Genomic DNA, 20273 nt, shown 5'->3' on the forward strand with positions numbered 1-20273 from the left:
GCCTGATTTTTTTCAGGTCTGAATTTCGCTATTGCTCAAATAGCGCTATCTACTGCGAGGATCGTCCATCATACGTATCAAATACCGCAGTTCAAAATATATGATTTTCATATATTTATTCTATCTCATTTATCACTTTCACGGGTTCATTACGAATCAACTTAACGGCCTGCTCTCAGTTGGCTTGTTAGCTCAATTGGTTAGAGCGCTGCACTAGTATCGCAGAGGTCAGTGGTTCGAGTCCCGTACAGGCCTGATTTTTTTCAGGTCTGAATTTCGCTATTGCTCAAATAGCGCTATCTACTGCGAGGATCGTCCATCATACGTATCAAATACCGCAGTTCAAAATATATGATTTTCATATATTTATTCTATCTCATTTATCACTTTCACGGGTTCATTACGAATCAACTTAACGGCCTGCTCTCAGTTGGCTTGTTAGCTCAATTGGTTAGAGCGCTGCACTAGTATCGCAGAGGTCAGTGGTTCGAGTCCCGTACAGGCCTGATTTTTTTCAGGTCTGAATTTCGCTATTGCTCAAATAGCGCTATCTACTGCGAGGATCGTCCATCATACGTAAGTGTAACATTTATTGCATACAGCTTTTGACTGGGTAGTAATGTGGATAATACGTATTTATAAAGCCTTGTTTTCTGATTTACCGTAATAAAATCAGTGCGAATTGTTTCAAGTCCAAACTCTTGCTAAGTATAGTTGTCTCTATGTAGGTTAAAACCATCAAAGAAAATACGCAATCTGCTTTAGCTAATTTCGTGATGCAGCCATTCGACGCAGAAAATGGACCACTGATTGTACTTCGTCAATGGACGTCAGGAAAGCTGAAGGTAGCTATTAATCGTAACGAGAGAACTTCGACCCTTTTACTACCTGTAATGACCATAATTCACTATCATTATTACATCTTCAAGAAAAATGTGTTCAGAAGAAGTAAAAACACTGATCGTGGAGCTTAAGTAATTTGGCTCCAATGCATATAGAGCTAGTTACATAGAGCTACGAGCCAGTTGTGAATATAATGTCCATGAGACAAAGCTTCGTTTAAAGTCAACAAGCTTAGTTTTCATTCTCTACCCGTGATATCTGCCTCCCCTTTGAAAATGGAAGGACAATAAGATCGAAAGCTCTTTCGTACAAATACCAACTTAAACATTTTGAAAGCCAGTCGCGCAGACGCCATATTTGTAGTGTGATCTATTTTGATCATTAGTTGTGCTCGCAAAACATCAGTATTGGCGTTCGGTAGCCGACGGGATATCGCTTTACCCTTGAGAGGATTATGATCTGAATCCCGAGCATAGACGTTTCTGCGCCTAGTGTATGGCACGACTTAAAAGTACTTGTTGCCAGCTTTCAACCAAGCTTAAACCTTACCGTTTCCGAGTGGAATCAAGAAATTCGCGTTCATCGTCCAGCAGGCAACTCTTGTGGAGATAGATCGTGGCGCTGGAAACAACTTTAAATAGCTCAGTGTACACTGGTATTCCAGTGTTCCTTTGTATCTTCATATTGGGTCGATTAATCTGAGTGACAGATATAGTTATTGACTGAGTAATGGAATTATTGTTCGACTGATTATATAACGAAATATCTATCCTACAATCGCGCAGGTCGGTGGCAAGTCCAAAATTGAAACTTACCGGAAAGGTGATGACAAGGCAGCTGTCTTTTCGTTTGTGGTAAGTGACTTCAATATGATTCTTTGCTTTCTTCACTCCTTTTGCAATGGTTTTGCTATATCTTTGGCTAATTTAGTTTAGGTTACTTGCGTCAAAAACAAAACGGACATGAAGTTCCCAGACACCCTCATTTCTGAGACATTTCTGAGGATATGAAAAGGGGTGGGTCGTTAACTATAACGTTTGCTTGTTAACGTGTAAATGGTTTACTTTACTAGGTGGTTTCAAGGGGAAGGATTCTCTCTCATCATACTACCGAAGTGCTCGAGGACAGCTTTAAAAGCGACATAAAGAGCTTGTCCCTTCATGTCACTCCTGAAATGTCACCATCCGCCCGTTTGATTGTTTACTACATTGACAGCAGTGGACGAGTCGTGGCTGACAGCATTTTGCTCAAAGTAGAGGAAAAACTCCCAACCACGGTATGCTATGAAAATGAAATAGGCTTGAAAACTACTTGCGAGATACTAAGACTGAACTGGCTAACAAATTAATTACCAAACTGGTAGTCAGCACAGCTTAGGAGAAACGTATACCGAAGAGAATTTTTATGGGAAGTTAACAAAATAAGAGGGGAAACGGTTCACAGTTCCGAAAAAAATTAATCGTGCTGCTAATGACAGACCACTTCACAAATCGCAATCACTGGTGTACTATTTCAAGTAGCTTCAAGCTAAGTCCCAAACATGATTTAATCAACAAGATCTAAAGGATTTCTTAAAGTTTTGGCGCAAATTCCTTTGTAGTTACTTACGTGTAGCTCGACTACCAGTTTAAAACTCTTTGTGGTTTGGGGCCATGTTTACGGCAAGCGACCGAGTTGAATTTTACTTGTATGCCTTTTGCTCGGATGACATATAAGTTACTTCAACACTGTACTCTTCTCTTTTTCGTAGGTTGAGTTTGATTATGAAATCAAAGACGGAAGTGGACCTCAAAACAAAGTAGAGACACAACCTGCGAAAAATTATGTGATTAAACTCAGGGCTCCTAAAGGAACACGTCTGGGACTCTTGGGGGTGGACAAGAGTGTTTACCTGTTGAGAAATGAGAACAGACTTTCCAAAGAGCGGGTAACTTAATCAAATCATGCTTTTGTATTGACCTTTTTCGTGATGGAGGGCATGATTATCCCTTTATTTAAATACAAATGAGCCCTCTTGGCTCCGCTTTTGATGGCCTATTCCAGTCACCTTGTCAAGGGCGTAGCCCAAAGGGAACCCCTCTTTGTCAGCCTTTTTTTTTTTTGACATAAAGTAATACACGGTGTAGAGATCGACATGACAATCTGGTGTTTACCCTCTGTTTGAGACAGTGTGCCCTCTTGTCTGACATAGTGTGATCCCCCGTTCCGTTAGTCACAAGGAACACGATAGTAAATGCTGCGATAGTAACGGCAAAGCAAAATTAGCCCCCATCCTTTCTTCACGCCCTATATTGCAAGTCCATTGAGCAACGACAATTGAAGAATTAACCCTTTATCTCCCGGGAGTGATTAACACGTAACTTACCTATAATATCTGCAAATCGTATAGCAAACATTGTCATAAGTTGGAGAATTCCCCAACTTATCAGGTGGAAGCTGTTATCTTAATCTAACACCGAAACTCTCGTGGCTAACTTACAAGGAAATATGTAACAGCTGAAGGAGAGAATTAACAGTCAGATCTTGGGAAAGAAAGGGTTAAATGACGATTGGTTGCCAGCACTAACGAATTAGTTTAACACTTGTAATTTGTATTTTTGTCACTGACCATGAGGTGGTAACATAAGCGATTGAGTTTGACAACTGAAATTATGTTTATTAGTAACCTTCGATTTGTACCTTACACTAGCGATTGATCCAGTTTTAGCAACGACGATTTTTATAAAATTTAGACTAATTTCGGGCTCTCCATACTAACGTACGGCTTTCGCAACTGCAGTAACTTAGTGTGATACACTGCACTGTCAACCCTTCGATCCTTTTACAACGGTATACCACCTACTTTATCAATGAAAATTATTGCGATCTCACACCCATGCTTTTCAACTCGAAAAAGAAAAATAGACCTCGCAAAAATTCTTCCCCGAACCTTTTTTTTACGCTAACACAGTTGTAGCTCAAAACAGCGAGGTTTATAAAAACAGTATAATATTTAACACTTTTTAGCCCCGTAATATTCGAAATTTTTCTTAATGGACTGGTTAATTTCTAGTTACCGTTAAAGAATAAATCAATTCTTGGGTTCACTAGCATAATGTCTGAAAATTTTGCCTCTCCTCTCAGGTTCTCAAAACTGCTAAGGAACTTGATCTTGGCTGTGGTGTCGGCGGAGGAAAAAATAACAGAGACATTTTTAAGGTTGGTGCCCATATAAATGACATGAAAAACGAGTAATTTAAAAGTCTTAGGTGACGCAGAGATCAACATGGATAATAAGATAATGAAAATGAAATGATAATGAATGATAAAGATAATGAAATGTCGGCTACAGGGCATGGCTTGTGTGCAGCCGACGGCTTCCTCCATGTCGGGAGAAGCGGTTGTACGTACATTTTGGCTAAAGAAAGGAAGAATCTCTCATTTGTTAAGTACAAGTGTCAAAGCCTAAAGTTGTTTTGCTACTAGATTGAAATTTACTTAAGATGAAGACATGTACTCCCCTGTTATAGGAGACTAAGAGCATGTGCCTAACCCTTTTTATTTCCCAAGATCTGTTTATGAATTCTCCCCTCTAGCTGCTACATGTTTCCTTGTACATTAGTTACAAGAATTTGGTGTTAGATAAAGATGATAACTTCTACCAGATGAGTTTGAGTATTCTCATTACCTGTTTGCTGGATAATGTCAATCAATCAATCAGTCAATCATCAATCAATCAATTGAATGATGGATTGATCGATGATAGTATAAGAAACCAAATCAATTAAAGTGGCAATCGATGACTAAGCACTTGAAGTTTGTTTGAGTTATGAATGTCGTCTTACCTGTTTGCTGGATAATGTATGGGTATTTTAGGGAGAAGTTACATGTTAATCACTTCTGGGAGCTAAAGGGTTAGCCTTATAAGAATATATTATGCCGGTTTATGAATTTAAAATGGGAAGTATATTCATTTGATTCAGTTATTTACGCATTCATCTATTTCTCTATTTTATTTCTGCCAGAGGGCTGGTGTTGTCATCATGACGGATAACTTTGTTAGTGATGGAAGAAATGGTGAGTTGATGCAAAGCCATAAAAATACAGCATAATCCTGTTTACTCGAAACTATTGTTAATTCGAAACAAGAGGTATTCCATTAAGTTAACGCAATGAAAATCTTTTCACTCTGAAAGCTCGAATCATATAACAAAAACCATTCTTTTTTTGTAAAGGACGTTCGAAAGTCGAAATTGGATAAATATATCTTATTAACCAAGCGCGAGGGCCGTACTGGGAGAATATCGGCCCGAGGTCTTGACAGTACGGACCGAGCGCAGCGAGGTCCGTACAAAAAAGACCGAGGGCCGATGTTCTTCCAGTACAGTCCCGAGCAAGCTTGGTTAATAAGAGATTTATCATACGACTGAAGTTCAAAGGGACACCAGTGTGGTATCATTCGAGACCATTCGGGACAGTGCCCGGTCCAATACTTAGAGAATATTGGACCGGCAATAGAGCATTTTGATTGGTTGATTTTAGTTATTAGCCCTCGACTGCCCGAGTCGTGTAATAATAAGTCTTTTTACTTTCTGCGCCGAAAACATACTCGACTCCGTCTGTTCGATAACAATATCAAGTTTTAGTGTTTGTTCAATGAGGGTGAGATAATCATAACACGAGAGGAAATAGGAAATTTAAAATCATGGTAAGATCTTTTTAATTACCGTAGCACGGAAAATATGCCCGACGCTAGTGTATTTTAAGATCGTCAAGTTTCAAAGGTTGTGTTCAAACGTTTTAGAAAAACGAGAGTCGTAATTTAAGATGATATCCTCCTCTTGGAATAAAAAAAACTAGTTGAATACAGTGGTGAAGCTGTGATGTCTGTTTTCTTTCCTTAGGCCATGACTGCGATGAAGATGGTTCTCGTAGAAAACGGAGATCAGTGGCAGACCCAGGTAGTGCTGAAATTAGATACGGATTTTAGTTGCCACAGTTGATACAGTCTCCGTTATTGTTGAAAGTAAAGACGTTTAGTTTGCGGCTTTGCTTAGATTACATGGATTATGGGAAACTACATTAGAAGCCGATGATGATCAAAAGGCTTGGTTCGTAGCATGGCTTAGAATGCATGATTCTTGGCAGGGAAACTTTATCAAAGACCAATGGGGGATCTGAATGAATCAGTTTTCTGAATAGGGCAAACTCTTTATAATCGCCAGTTTCGGTTTCTTTAGTAGTGTCGCTTAAGACTTAGTTTTCTTCTGTATATGAAGACGACATTCATAACTCAAGCAAACTTCAAGTGCTTTGTCATCGATTGCCACTTTAATCGATTTTGTTTCTTATACTACAAAGTTGTTGATTATTTTAAAGAACGGAAAAGAACTCGTTTTCTAAGAATTTCACCCATATAGTAGCGTTCGGGAAAGATTTCGATTAAATTTTACTTGTTTTTTAACTGCAAGTTCGTTTTTTTTCTTCAAATGTACACTTTTACTATTCGTCCAATAGTTTTAAAAATATGCTGTGAATGGGGAAGAGAAGCGGGTGGAAACGTAACCTGCGCCAAGCTTTCGTTGGACGCCAACAAAAATTTGCCTGATGACTGCAGAGAGGCCTTCTGGAACTGTTGTGTAGAAAAATATGGTAGAAATGGTGAGTAAAAACAACTTTGCCTACCAAAATACAACCCAAATGCTCAGTAAACTCTAGGTTTAAGGTGATTCCTCAGAAAAAAAAGTTATCGAACAAGCTTTTTTAAAATTTCCTTAAATGTTTCCTACCAATGTCTGTTTAAATAAAATTCATTACAAAAGATAGGTCACCGTGCTTGTTTAAGAGATACAATGGGCCAATGTTACCCCATTTATACTTCCACTGGCACTGATCACGCGCGTCATTTCAGCGGTTCACGGTACGCTTTGCGGTAGCTGGAAGAAAGTGTTTTTGAAGTAACACTTGACAAAAACTTGATAGGTTGATAGTCTCGAACAATTTGATCTATAATTTTTGGGATAATCACACAATTTTAGACGGCATCGACTCAAAACGTTCCTAGAGTGGTTGTTTTCGAGGGCATAATTTGCAGTATCGGGTTACAGGCTTCGTGCGCACGTTTAGCTATATCTTTAATTCACTTCGATGAAATTTTTTTTATTTCTTCAATTGAAAGGGGATAAATTGTACACCAAAATTAGAAAAAGTTTAAGCCTAGAAAGCTTAAAATATTAAAAACGATAAAAAGATGAATAAATGCAATTAGTAAGATAATGTGCACCTATAAAAATACTTGTCGATGTGACCACTACAATACTTCAATGAATGAAGGCTAAAAGTTCCTAAAGAAACTGTGGTGCTGCGTCGGTGGGGGTAACAAGGTAATTTTGTTATATCAACTCAGTTGAAATTACAAATTGGCCACCGAAACGAATAAAAAAGCTGACGTTTCGAGCGTTAGCCCTTCGTCAGAGCGAATGGAGGAATTGTGGGTTGTATGTGGGTTTAAATATAGAAGCGGAGATACGCCATTGGTGGGAACATAGCAACGGGAAAAACACGAATAAATTAGTGGAATGAAAAGCGTTCGTTGATACCTGTGGGATTAAGGGTGCCGATTTGAAAGATTAACTTTCAAATCTTTCAAATCGGCACTCTTTTTTATTCGTTACGGTGGCCAATTTACAATTTCAACAAACTTCAATGAATGCTTTGCCTAAACGCAGTATGAAAGTAGAACGGGATTAACAAAGATGGTACCGCGCGTCAGAGTTCCACCAAAGCGTGTTACTTTGAAGAAAAGGAGATAAATTTTTAGACCTACAATCTTATTATTTTTAATCGTCAACAGCGTTTGTTTTTTTTATTTGTCATCATATCATAACACACAATATGACTGGGAGGGTTCAGAAAGCTCCTAATGATACCTGGAAAAAATTCCAAAACAAAATTAAAAGTCTCCTCTTGTCTAAAATTTGAGATAATTTTACCGGGTGGTCTGGAAGTTGCTTTGCCAACGGATATTGACCATAAAGAGATGCCCTTAAGGGTCTTTAAGCTATGAAACGGCGTGTTTTGATAAAGAGAATGAAAGCAACTTGTGTTGGAAAAAACGTTTAGATTCCGCCTTGCTTGGAAGAAGTGGTACGGAGAATATAGAGAATGCCGAGCGGGACCTCGCAGATGCAGAAAAACGAACCGATTTTCCAGAAACTTGGATTTGGGAAGAGCTTCCTGTTGGGTAACGTAAATTTGTTGATTGTCACTAACGATTCTTGAGAGTATCGATGGCTATAAATAAGCAAACACTCATATTCATGAAAAAAGAGAAAGAACCCAGCCTCAAAAACTTTTCATTTACCACAGTTTTTTTTGTGCATGTAACGTAATAAAAGAGATCTACTCAGTTCATAGGTGGTTAATTCTTCGTCAAGGCCACTCCTATCTGTGTAAAATTCACTTGGCATTCTTCAGAGTTGAGTATACAGCTCACTTTTCACCGGCTACTGACAGAGGAATTTGCTACAGATAGATCCCCTATGACAAGCCTACTGCTAAAACTAGAGGGCCAGGATTTCATCATTTCTCAGTCGCTTCATGATGTATGAGAAATGTGACTCAGAGCTTAAATTTTTACACGGAGCGCTCTCTGAAGCGTCTGCACGCGGCTACCAATGCTCGGTACCAACCAAATGCTACAACTTCTATTTTAGGTTTTTAAGGAGAACCTCAAGAACCGACCATAGAGAGAGTTTAACAAATATAACGTGCAATTGTTACTCCTATAATAGCTTGACAAAAAATGTCCTACTTTCATACAGGGAGGATGGGACTGCAAAAATGGAAGCCACGATACCTGACACTATAACTACTTGGGTTATACAGGCCGTGGCCATCAGTAACACAACAGGATTGGGCCTAGCCTTACCACTACAGATCGTTTCCAAGAAAGATTTTTTTGTTTCGCTCAAGATGCCTTACTCAGTGAAAAGAGGAGAGCAGATTTCGATCCTGGCGACAGTTTTCAACTATATGATAAAGAATGACAATCAATACCGGGTAGGCTTAACCTAAGAGGTCATCATTTTTATTCCGTTCTGTACAAATGACAATTACTCGGTTGTACACAAGATCTAACCGAGACCACGGTTCTGCGCAATCAGTGGGCCTTCGGTTTTCCCCATAAGTAGATCGATTTAATTAAATAAATGTCTTTCCCTCCGTCAGCTTTCGGCCCTCTTGACACTGTTCACAAAAATACATTCTCAGATAAAAGGTTCGGTTATTTTGAAGTTATTTTGAAACGCAGTTTTACTGAGCGACGGCTAAAGCGTCACAAACGTTTTAAAATACGAAGTCGCTGGGTCAGTGGCCTCGACATCTCACCTTTCATAGTTCATTTTTCGAATTCGTTAGCTCACAGCCACTTTGATTTATTATTGGTTTTTACCCCAATACACTTGTCTTAGAACTGATCAGATAAAGAGAAGGTAGCGTGTGTTATGTTTGACGCTTCGAGGTACTACTTTTTTTTCGTATTCATTACTGAATGAAAAACAGAACATTTGGTCGCCCTAAAGGGAAACGTCGACTTTCGGCGGCAGTATTTACCTAGATGGGCTTGAAGTTTTTCTTACCCTAAATGCTGTATTATGGTAACATCAAGCAGTATGAAGCCTCAAAGCGCTTAATTCAGGCGTCGACCATAGGTTGTAGAAGTAAATTTCGTAAGTAATTGAGTCCGCTTTTTGTGCATAGGTGGCTGGAATTTTGGAAAATGTACCTAATACGTTGGCCGGCTGTGCTAGAATTTCGCCAAAACCACAACGTATTTTCATATTTCCATACTCTACTATCCTATTTTAGTTAGTCTGAATGAAAATACAGCTTTGTACTGTAATTAACTGAAGATGACAGAAGTTTCTGTCGAAACGTGTATTACAGACTTAAAAAGTCTAGTCGCTTTCTTTAAATTAAAATATCATGGGGAAGAAGTTGGAATTTTGCACTGAACCGAGATTAAAAGTTGTATATTTACGGTCGTGGTGGAAAAATCAAAGTAATAGGTGTCAAACTGAAAAATTATCTCCAAAGTAAAAGCATCGATCTAACTATACGAAGCAAAAAATTCCTTTAACGACAGTTTTGTGAACAAACTATGTGTAAAGTTTGAAACAAATCGAATTTTTGAACCGACGGCACCGGACCGCTTTTACAGAGACTGCGTCTTAATTACATTCTGGTTCATTGTATCTCCAAAAGGCAAAGGTATACCTCAGAGGTAACAAAGACTTCTGTTCTACTGCTGCCGATGACAGCCTTGTTTTGATAGGGATACTTTACCTTCAACCAAACGATGCCAAATCTGTTGCAGTCCCAATTATTCCCAAAACAGCAAGGGAAATAGAAATCGAAGTCTCATCCATTCTTGAAGTAAAAAAAGAGGGTGAAGTCTTTTGGGATACAAGGGGAGTGGACGTCGTACAACGAAAGCTTCTTGTTGTGGTAAGTGGGTCTATATCTGCAATATATTACTAAGAAATATTTGTTTACTTCAGATGGATGCTGGACAGTCGTTAAAAGTTGACAAATTTTAATCAAGCTAATGCTTATCATTTTGCTAAATTGGTTGCCGTAAATTGGCCAAAACTTTAACCCCCAGCCGTAAAAGCCCTCACCCATTGAGACCCTGTGTCATACGTGCGCATAAAGTTCAAGTGGTGAATGAATCCTGAAATCGCTATCGTAAATAAAGCACTTTTGATGTTAACAAGCAGAATAATGTTTTAAAAGGTGCGTTCAAAAAATGTTCAATCAGTAAATATTCTTCCGTGGAAAAGTAAGGACAATACAGAAAGATTTAACAATGTTCATACCGGCGGGCGAGATTTGATATTTATAGCCTTGTACGTATAATGCACGATCCTCGCAGGAGAGAGCGCTATTTATGCAATAGCGAAAATCAGACCCGAAAAAAATCAGGCCTGTACGGGATTCGAACCACTGACCTCTGCGATACTAGTGCACCGCTCTACCAATTGAGCTAACAAGCCAACTGGGAGTAGGCCGTTAAGTTGATTCGTAATAAACCCGTGATGATAAATCAGATACGATGAATATATGAAGTTCATATATTTTTTGAACTGCGGTTATAGATACGTATAATGCACGATCCTCGCAGTAAAGAGCGCTATTTATGCAATAGCGAAAATCAGACCTGAAAAAGGTCAGGCCTGTATAGGATTCGAACCACTGACCTCTGCGATACCAGTGCAGCGCTCTACCAATTGAGCTAACAAGCCAACTGGGAGCAGGCCGTTAAGTTGATTCGTAATAAACCCGTGATGATAAATCAGATACGATGAATATATGAAGTTCATATATTTAATGAACTGCGGAATCAACTTAACGGCCAGCTCCCAGTTGGCTTGTTAGCTCAATTGGTAGAGCGCTGCACTAGTATCGCAGAGGTCAGTGGTTCGAATCCCGTACAGGCCTGATTTTTGTCATGTCTGATTTTCGCTATTGCATAAATAGCGCTCTCTACTGCGAGGATCGTGCATTATACGTATCTATAACCGCAGTTCAAAAAATATATGAACTTCATATATTCATCGTATCTTATAGCCTTGTCTTAAAGACGGAAATTGCTCTTGCAGAACTACACAAGACACTGAAGCATGTTGAAGTAAAGTGCTGCTTCGGTCCTAACTTATTTCAGCATACTTTCAGTGTTATCCTTTTTTTCTTTTGAAACATATCACCAGCGCTATATTTCTGTCTTTTTCCTTATTTCATAACTTGTAGCCAGAAGGAAAGGAAAATCGTACCTCGCGATCTTTTACACTGGATCCTAAAGGTAATTCCATTTGCACTCCCCTTCTCCGTTACCCTCATGCCTTTGAAATTGGTGTAAAAAATTAAAGTTCAGAAGAGAAATAAAATTGATAGAGGGAGCCTGAAAAGATTAATCGTGAAATAGAAAGGTCTGATTACAATTGTACGCTCCTTTGCTCAGCGTAGTTTAAATGAAATATTGAATTTTGACTATTCATTTGTTATACTTTGGTCGGTCGGTCAGGTGGGCGAAGGGAAACGAAACATTTTGTGGGAATGGCCCGCCGTAATGATTATTGATACGGATGTTCGTTGCTTTCACTCGCAGGAATTCTCAACGATGACACTAATAATGGAGAACACAGTTCAACCATATCACCAAGGAACATTACAAGTATGCTTTATCTCAAATGTTTTGGAGGAGACTATTTTGTTGGCGCGAAATTGAAGGGCATGACTACAGAGCGTGTCCGGTTCTGTTTGAAATGCTCGTAGCCTTGTTAGTGTTGAACTATAAATCATCAGTCTCGAAACAAATGTGCGTTGCCAGCAACTACTCGGCTAACAAGTTCCATGAGATCCACGGGAACAATTCTTTTACTAATGCTTTTGTAGGTTTTCTAGGAAATGATTCAATTTTAGGAAATCTCTGGGCCAATTCATGGGGTACTTTTTGAATCTACTTTGTTGGAAGAGTTTCTAACACTCCTTGTAAAGATAATACTTCTTTATTCCTTTTCTTAGGAATTCAAAACAACTTGTTAGCTTGGGGTATAACACAACAACTTTAAGAAACTGCCGGTTTTCAACTTATAAAGGCGACAATTAGCAAGCTCTCAGTATTTGACCAACGTCAAATTGATCTAAAAAAAATAATAATCTGAAAAGAATCGAAAGTATAAGAAGTAGGAATTTCCAGGAATACAAATACGATACTAACTTTACCTAGATCAAATTACTCTCTCATTTATCAAGCATATTATCCTAATTAAAATATATCTTACCGCAAGATATTTGAATTACCTTATGCCAAGTTGTAATCACCGTAGAACTAGGCATCTGCTTCCATGTCAAACTACCGTAGGATTATAAGCCATAATCACTAACGGCTTAGTACAAACTTATGTACAGTCCAATGGACTAATTTCTCACAGAAAGTAAAGGTAACAATTAATCTACTTACAAAGTAAGATCGCCATCTAGATAGGAATCTATCAACTGCCTACAATATTTTTTTAACTGAGTGGCTAATACTAATATGTTATTTCCATTCATGTTCCCAACGCCAAAGGTAATGAAGTTCTTTTAATACTACTAAACAAGATCTGTTATCACCAAATGTAATGAAGCTCTTGTAATGCTTCTAAATAAGATATGTTTTGATTTAATTGTTTAACAATATCAGTGAGGTTGTCAAAAGGAGTCTTCGTTTTTATCGTGTGCTAATATGTATACTTCTAAAACCTGATATGAGTAAATGTTACTTATTGTAGTTGACTTCGAAATTCCCCCAAAGGCAATAACTGGTTCAACTGGAGCTGTCGTGTACTTGACCGGTAAGAAAAATTTTACATTTAGAATTTAGTGAATAATTGGAGAAATGATATTATGGAGTTTTCAAAGTATTTCCTGTCATAAGATGTTTAACCTTTAAATGTCAGACAACCTAGATGAAAAAGCTATCGTTTATTTATATTTATTGAGACTTAAAGGGGTAATAGTGTCGATCAAAGTGGACCCACAACATTTTTAAATCAAATATCATAAGTTGAACAGCATAAAAAAATTTGACATATTAGACGAGGAATATGCTCTGCTGACTCAAGGATTGCCCGGAGCACGAGTTTGACAGTGATTGGGTTCCGTCCTAAATTGATTATACTACACTGAATCTGAGATTTCTTCATTGGCGATCAAACGTCAAACTACTCTTGATGAATTCCAGGTAAACTTTTATCTCTTGAGTTAGTTTGCGCAGTGCCTGCGCAGTGCCTGCGCTGTTTACTGAACTGTGATTGACCACTGTCTAGGCCATCTAAAATAGATAAGGGAACTGGGGCAAAGTCGTTGGCCGGAAAACCGTGAACTTTCAGTATATCATCTTGCCCGAAAAAGAAAGAACAAAATACTGTCGCTATGATCAAGTGGAAAGCCACAGAAAAATGACTATAAGAGACTCACTCGATAAGAAATCGAGTGGAAATGAATCACGATTGTTCTAATATTCCATTCCCATTAGGAAACCTTCTTGGTCCAGCCATTAACACTACTATCGAAGGTGGTCTAGAAAAATTCTTCCGCCAACCGACAGGATGTGGGGAGCAAACGATGCTTTATCTTGCTCCAAACGTGTACGTGCTGGAATATCTAACGAACACAAAACAGATCAGCGACCCAAATGCGGAAAGTGCCTACCGCTTCATCCAGTCGGGTATATTCAGTTTTCGTTCTTACACATTTGGTTTTTTTTTCTTAATTCTATTCTCCTCTAAAGGTCCTTTGAGCGAGCAAGCTTTATTAAAGTTCTTTCCTCTAACATTGTATAAGATTAAGCCGTTTAAATTTTGGATACCAGGTACAGAATTCGCCGTGCATGAAAGCAAAATACTCACCTAGGTGACTGCGGTATAAGGTCATTTGAAGCCATACATGTACTTGACTTTCTTTGATGATTTGGACGATTTTAGTGTGCGTTGATGTACCACGCCATCAGCGAAGCGATCTTGTACCTCGTAATCGTAGGTTTAAAAAAAGGGCGAGCTGTTTGATAAGGATAGTTCAAAATGATTTTACATTGCCTTTGATTCCATTTCAAAGAATGGTTGTAAGCTGTAGTACGTTAGTGGCGCTGGTCTCCCTTTGAAGACTGATTCTGTAATGTAATGTAACTTTACATAAGGCAAGGGCACTTGAGAAAATCTATCAGTAGCTCATCTCTCGTGTTTTAGTTAACCTTTACTAAACTGAACGAATCTACAGGTATTTCTAAATACACAGAAAAAGCTTATTGTATTTTAACAAAACAACCATGAAATTTGCGGTACATTTTCAGGTTATCGACGTGAATTAAACTACCGTCGCAACGACAGGTCATTTAGTGCATTTGGAAATGAACGGCCAGGAAGCACATGGTTTGTAAACTTTCTCATTTCCATATTGACCTGTCCTTTCATCAGTCTAGTTTAATAACATCGAAAATCTTTCCTGTAACGTTCGTAGAAACCTCCCGTTTCTCGGTACGTCCTAACTTGTGTATTTTTAAGCATGCGACACCTATCGGTTCCTCGATTTCAGAACGTTCTTGTTGTTACAACCGTTTTTATTTTAGGTCAGGAAAAGTATTCTCGACTGGGAAGAAAAAGGGAGGTAAAGTGTTAAACGAAAAGTTAGAGATCACAGGGCTCAGGCGGAACAAAATATATTACAGAGGTGGTAAAATTGATATGAGCTCGGATTGGCGTACTCTCTTTGGAAGTGTTTGTACCACACAAGTCCGTCCATTTCCAAACGGCTGGCTGCGAGATTACCCAGTAGATAGCGTTTAAACTTACCTGTGAATGGCTCTAACTCGCTATTGTAGTCAATTCGGTGTTAAGACATGATCTAAACTCTTACGTGCGAAACACTGGTTAGACGACGACTTTCGAAAACGCTGTTAAAACTTCGTTTGAATAATGAGCCATATATCTCAAAAACTTAAGTTACTTTTTTCTACATATGCGACCTAGGTTGACTGCTTTTGTGATGAGGGTCTTCTGCAAGGCCAAAAAGTTTTTAGGTGATGAAATGGATGAAAGAATGCTCTGCCAATCTGTGGGCTGGCTGGTTGAAAACCAACGCAGCGATGGAGCTTTCCCCGAAGTTCACCATGTCATTCATAGAGAGATGGTGGTAAGATGTTCAAAGTCTAGGAAGTAATACATGTTGATATAGTCTCAACCCAAAATTGAACAAAGGGCAAATTACGTTTTTGCTGCGATAAAATGAGGTGAAAGTAGTTTATCATGTTGGGAGAGAAGAGGTGATCCGCAAATCCACATTTAGTTTCGTTGGTTAAGGAAGTGTTTGAGAATGTTGAAAGGGTCATTTTGAACGGAGCGTTTTGCTATTATGAAATTAAGCTCGATAATCCCGAGCTCTATGATTTTTATTCCTCTCGAATCGAAACGGCAGCTTTTTTCGATTATACATTTGGTGGCATTGCCCAAAATTAACGAAAAAGCAGGGATGAAAAAAATACTAACACAGTTCTTTGATATTTCATTTTGATGCAACGCCAAGAATAATTTTTTTTCTCTTGAGTGTTGATACATAATGGCGAACTTCTCATCTATTTACTTAATTAATGGTTTATGTTTCAGATACTCATTGATACTCATGCCTATTTATATCTCAGGGGGGTGTATACAATTCAGAGGGAGACGTTGCCATGACAGCCTTTGTGCTATCTGCTCTGGCGGAATGCAAATGCGAAGTGGTATGTATAAGATCTAACAGTGATGCAATGCATTGCAATGCCTTACATTATGGTCAGAACAAATGCTATGCAATGTAATGAAATACAAACAATTGCGATCCAATAGTACCAGGGGGACACCCCTCGTAGTTGCAATTTTCTTTTTGATTTTGTCTTGACGAGAAGTACTGCTTCTTTGTATTTCAATGCCAACCAAAAGAATTTAAAACAAGCTAAACTTCGGCACTATTTTCCATACTAGGTTTCACAGGCGCATGTACTTAGGGCCACAAACTTTTTGGAGAGTCAGTACAAAAACCTGAATAGACCTTACAGTATGGCTCTCGTGGCTTATGCTCTGGGCTTGGTTGATAGCAGGGAAAAAGTAAATGCCAATGATCGACTTCTACAGAAGGCCCAGTATGATGACGGTTAGTTTTGCTTTTGGTTTTTATTAACTTCTTAAAGTGATATGAGAATATACATAGACGTAGATGGTGTGGTCTGTATTCATTGATTCCATCTCTAATGCTGATTGTTGCGCCCGCTTATCACAAAGCGATAACGTCTTTGGCAAACGTGACATCTTTATTATCACATAGATTGTGAAATCAGCGATGTAGGTTGAACCAAGATTTTAAACTTTGGTGATTGAGGGGAAAAAGTGCAACATCTAGGGTGTCACAAGACGAATTGTGCCCGTGAGGAACTCTTACTACCTTGCATTTGACGAAATTTTCCACGCGCTGTGGGATTTTTCTTCGCCACCGGAAAATTGATCATTATTATTGAAATCGATTCTTTTGGGTTGTAACTCGAGAGTTAATCTAAAGCGAGCATTTCTTATGTTCGACGGGGTTTACTTAAAAGAGCTGATATCGTTTCCGGGATTCAGCTGTCTTGGCTGTTCGCATAAGCCCAGAGATAAGGGGAATCGATAGTTTTGTGTTGGCAAGAAAATTAATAGAAATGAGAATAAAAAAGCGGAAGAAAACCTTTTAAGCGATTCAAGGACCGGAACAAAAACAACAACAACAAAACGTTAGCAGTTTTTGTAAACATCTTAACAAGTTACGGTTCTGTCTGACAAGGCGATCGTCTAATCTCTCATATTTTAAAACTTCAGTTAAAAAGACTCGGCACTGGAACTCTGGTGGAAATGCACTGGATGTGGAAACCGCTGGTTATGGACTAATGACTCAACTGCTCCTCGGACGCACCAGTTCTGCAGGTCCAATTGTGACGTATATAACAAGTCAGAGGCAGGGTGGTGTCGGATTTGTATCTACACAGGTGAGAGAAGTTTATAGATCTATTCCTCAACCTACCTCTTTCTCTTTTTTTTCGTATGAGCATCGAGAAAATATGATCTGTTTCACCGACTTTTTCACAGGATACAGTGGTAGCTCTCCAAGCTCTTGCATTGTACAGCGAAAAAACTACAGGAAACATGTTAGACTTAAAAGTTGAAGTGAAGACGGAAAATGGGGAAGTCCGGGAATCCCATCGTATTAACTCAGAAAACGCACTTCTACGGAGGGAAGTCAAGGTGAGGAGGAAAGCGTCCGGAAACACTCAACAGAAGTTCTACGATGATAAATCCTAGATGCAACATGTCCTGGATTTTAACTTATTTATTTTGAATTTTCAAGGATGTAGAGGGCATAAGGTCCATAACCAAATTAAGTAATAGAAAATATTGAGGAAGAATAATCGTTTAACTCAAAAGCTGATCAACGAGAGTACATACATACATACATACATAACTACATACATACATAAATACCTACATGCATTTTATTACTTGATTTCATATTTACAGGTTTTTATGCGCCCACAGTTAACTTGAGTGCTATTCTAGGTGGGTCGCATGTTGAAAATGAAACAATTACAACTATTACAAAATTAAGGACTAAATAAGGATATAACATGTTGCCAGCTAGATGACTCGCTAGAATTATTTAAAAATTTAAGAAGAGCTGGACCTCTAAAATGATTTGTTGAGAGTCTTCGAAAGTACGAATGTTATAGAATTTTCTTTTTATTGCCTTCTTCTTTCATTCCAAACTTTTGTTCCAATTCTGGGGTAATAAAGTAGTCGAATTGTTAGTCTAGAGCTTTTTTTTATTAAAATTATTAGAAGCAGAAGAAAGGGTGATATTATTGGAATGATATTAAGGGTGATATTAAGGGTGATATTATTGGATCTAGGAGATATCTGGGGAGAGTTATTGAATGGGGTAAGGTGCATTTCTTTGTATGATGACAAACACTGGCATCAGTAAATAGACAAATTGCATGCTGGTTTGTATCAGAAGAGAGACACCGCCTTCCCACCTGGGCTGATGCTAGGTAATGATACCTGTCTGGCTAGAATAGGTTGTGGACCAAAAAAGGACCTCAGATTTTGCTGATATGAGGAATGTTTGACGATAAAAAATTGCGATAAATTATTTCTAAAACTATAAAAATACATTTTAAAAAGGCGGCTTAAAAAGCCAGTCGACTATGTCTCGACGTTCGCAGAACGCCATTATTATCAAGAATAATGTGACTGTAAGAGGCTTAAATACTAAACAAAAAGTTTTGCCCGTATAGAGTTCACTTGTACGTTCAACTTCGGTTGACAGTGCGATTAACTTTTCATTCATTTAATTTTTGGTAGTTTTTGCATTCCGTCTACTTCTCATTTCAGATACCAAAGGGAGCTCTGCCTGGTAAACTCTTCGTGAAGGCGGAAGGAAGTGGTGTGGGACTTTTGGAGGTAACATTATCTCGTTTTTCACGTAAACTGAGAAAGTAACCAGGATAGAATGTTTGAAATATTCAGCCTTTGTAAAAACTTTTAAAACGCCTTTAAGTGTGACGTGATATTTGTTTCATATGTAAGCCCGATGTTGGTGGATTTTCTAATTTATAGACATATTTTTGTATTTCAAAAATGCCAATTCTCGTTGTTACGATTACTAAAGACTACTCGGAGTTCATTTGGAATTTAAAATGTTTCAATTTAAGGTGGAAACTCGTTACAATCTTCCCTCGTCAAGGGGTGAGATCTGTATGTTTGAATTGAGGGTAAAAGTCGTTGAAATCAAAGGAGGTGAAAAGGAAGATCTACTAGGACCCATGCAAAGCGATGCCGAAGACAAGGAACGTCAGGAAGAGGAAAAAAAAAGAAAGAGAAACAGTAAAAGAGGAGGAAAACGTAGAAATAAAGGAAAACGATGTAAAAGAATAAGAGATAAGAGAAAGAAAAAGCAATGTAGGAACAGGGGAAATAGAAAAGGTAACCCCGAGACAGTCAAGAAGCCTCAACGTCCGCAGAAATACCAGCCAGTCAAGAATATCAAACTGAAAGTCTGCGCTAGGTGAGAGAAACCTTCTGTATACGCTAAGTTTTCACCTCTATCCAACTTATCTTTCTGTGTGAAACCTGCATGAGGTCGAATTTTGATAAATTGTTCAATGCAACCCTGAATTGCTTTGGTAAAAAAGAAAATAGTCGCTAAAAATTGCAATCTTTTGGTTGACACCCTCCTTCTCAGTCAGAAACACGCAAAATAAAGCTACTCATGAAATTCGCTCTTCTTGCGCTTCAAGCAAGTTGCGTGTACTAACTATGAGCTTGCATTGACTAATTTTGATGTTCACTTTTGCTGCGATGTTTTTTTTTAGGTATAAGAAACCAGGAAACACTGGAATGGCTATCATGGATATTGGCATCTTAACCGGATTTAAACCCAACAAAAAATCCTTAGCTAAGGTAGGTTGAGGGGTAATGACGGTGGTGGTGGTGACAGGATATACTGCCAATACTTCAGATTCCCATACATTGGTATCTTCAAAGAATTAAAACAATAGAAAGAGAGAGAGATAGAGAGAGAGAGAGAGAGAGAGAGAGAGAGAGAGAGAGAGAGAGAGATACGGTTTAAAGTCCTGGCCTTTATATGCAACACAGGTATGTCTTTATAAAAGGTATTGTTTTTAAGCCCGCCGGGAAACAGGCATTGAGTGGAAATGTTGGATTACATCAATTGTTTTGCAAATCAATTGTTTTGCAAACCAAGAACATCTTTCAGATCTGAAAACGAGCGAGGAAAAATATCTGTCTGAAATAGAGCCAGGATTTTATAAACCGGGAAGCAAACTCAGCAAA

At 38.4% G+C, this 20273-nt stretch overlaps 1 protein-coding gene across 1 annotated transcript in view; it reads left to right on the plus strand.

The window, feature by feature from the left end:
- LOC111328749 (A.superbus venom factor 1) overlaps positions 1 to 20273 on the plus strand; it is a 60498-nt gene that overhangs the window by 17927 nt on the left and 22298 nt on the right. The window contains exons 14-37 of the mRNA XM_088757917.1: positions 729 to 845; positions 1629 to 1697; positions 1916 to 2119; positions 2594 to 2770; positions 3967 to 4041; positions 4848 to 4899; positions 5727 to 5783; positions 6340 to 6483; positions 7945 to 8065; positions 8646 to 8883; positions 10087 to 10329; positions 11632 to 11683; positions 11990 to 12055; positions 13155 to 13217; positions 13901 to 14092; positions 14714 to 14792; positions 15390 to 15552; positions 16058 to 16138; positions 16380 to 16548; positions 17244 to 17410; positions 17511 to 17666; positions 18813 to 18881; positions 19133 to 19485; positions 19793 to 19880. Coding sequence (XP_088614043.1) covers positions 729 to 845; positions 1629 to 1697; positions 1916 to 2119; positions 2594 to 2770; positions 3967 to 4041; positions 4848 to 4899; positions 5727 to 5783; positions 6340 to 6483; positions 7945 to 8065; positions 8646 to 8883; positions 10087 to 10329; positions 11632 to 11683; positions 11990 to 12055; positions 13155 to 13217; positions 13901 to 14092; positions 14714 to 14792; positions 15390 to 15552; positions 16058 to 16138; positions 16380 to 16548; positions 17244 to 17410; positions 17511 to 17666; positions 18813 to 18881; positions 19133 to 19485; positions 19793 to 19880 — 3195 coding nt within the window. The remainder of the gene's footprint in view (positions 1 to 728; positions 846 to 1628; positions 1698 to 1915; positions 2120 to 2593; positions 2771 to 3966; positions 4042 to 4847; positions 4900 to 5726; positions 5784 to 6339; positions 6484 to 7944; positions 8066 to 8645; positions 8884 to 10086; positions 10330 to 11631; positions 11684 to 11989; positions 12056 to 13154; positions 13218 to 13900; positions 14093 to 14713; positions 14793 to 15389; positions 15553 to 16057; positions 16139 to 16379; positions 16549 to 17243; positions 17411 to 17510; positions 17667 to 18812; positions 18882 to 19132; positions 19486 to 19792; positions 19881 to 20273) is intronic.

This window comes from Stylophora pistillata, chromosome 4 (assembly GCF_964205215.1).
Source record: "Stylophora pistillata chromosome 4, jaStyPist1.2, whole genome shotgun sequence".
NCBI lineage: Eukaryota > Metazoa > Cnidaria > Anthozoa > Scleractinia > Pocilloporidae > Stylophora > Stylophora pistillata.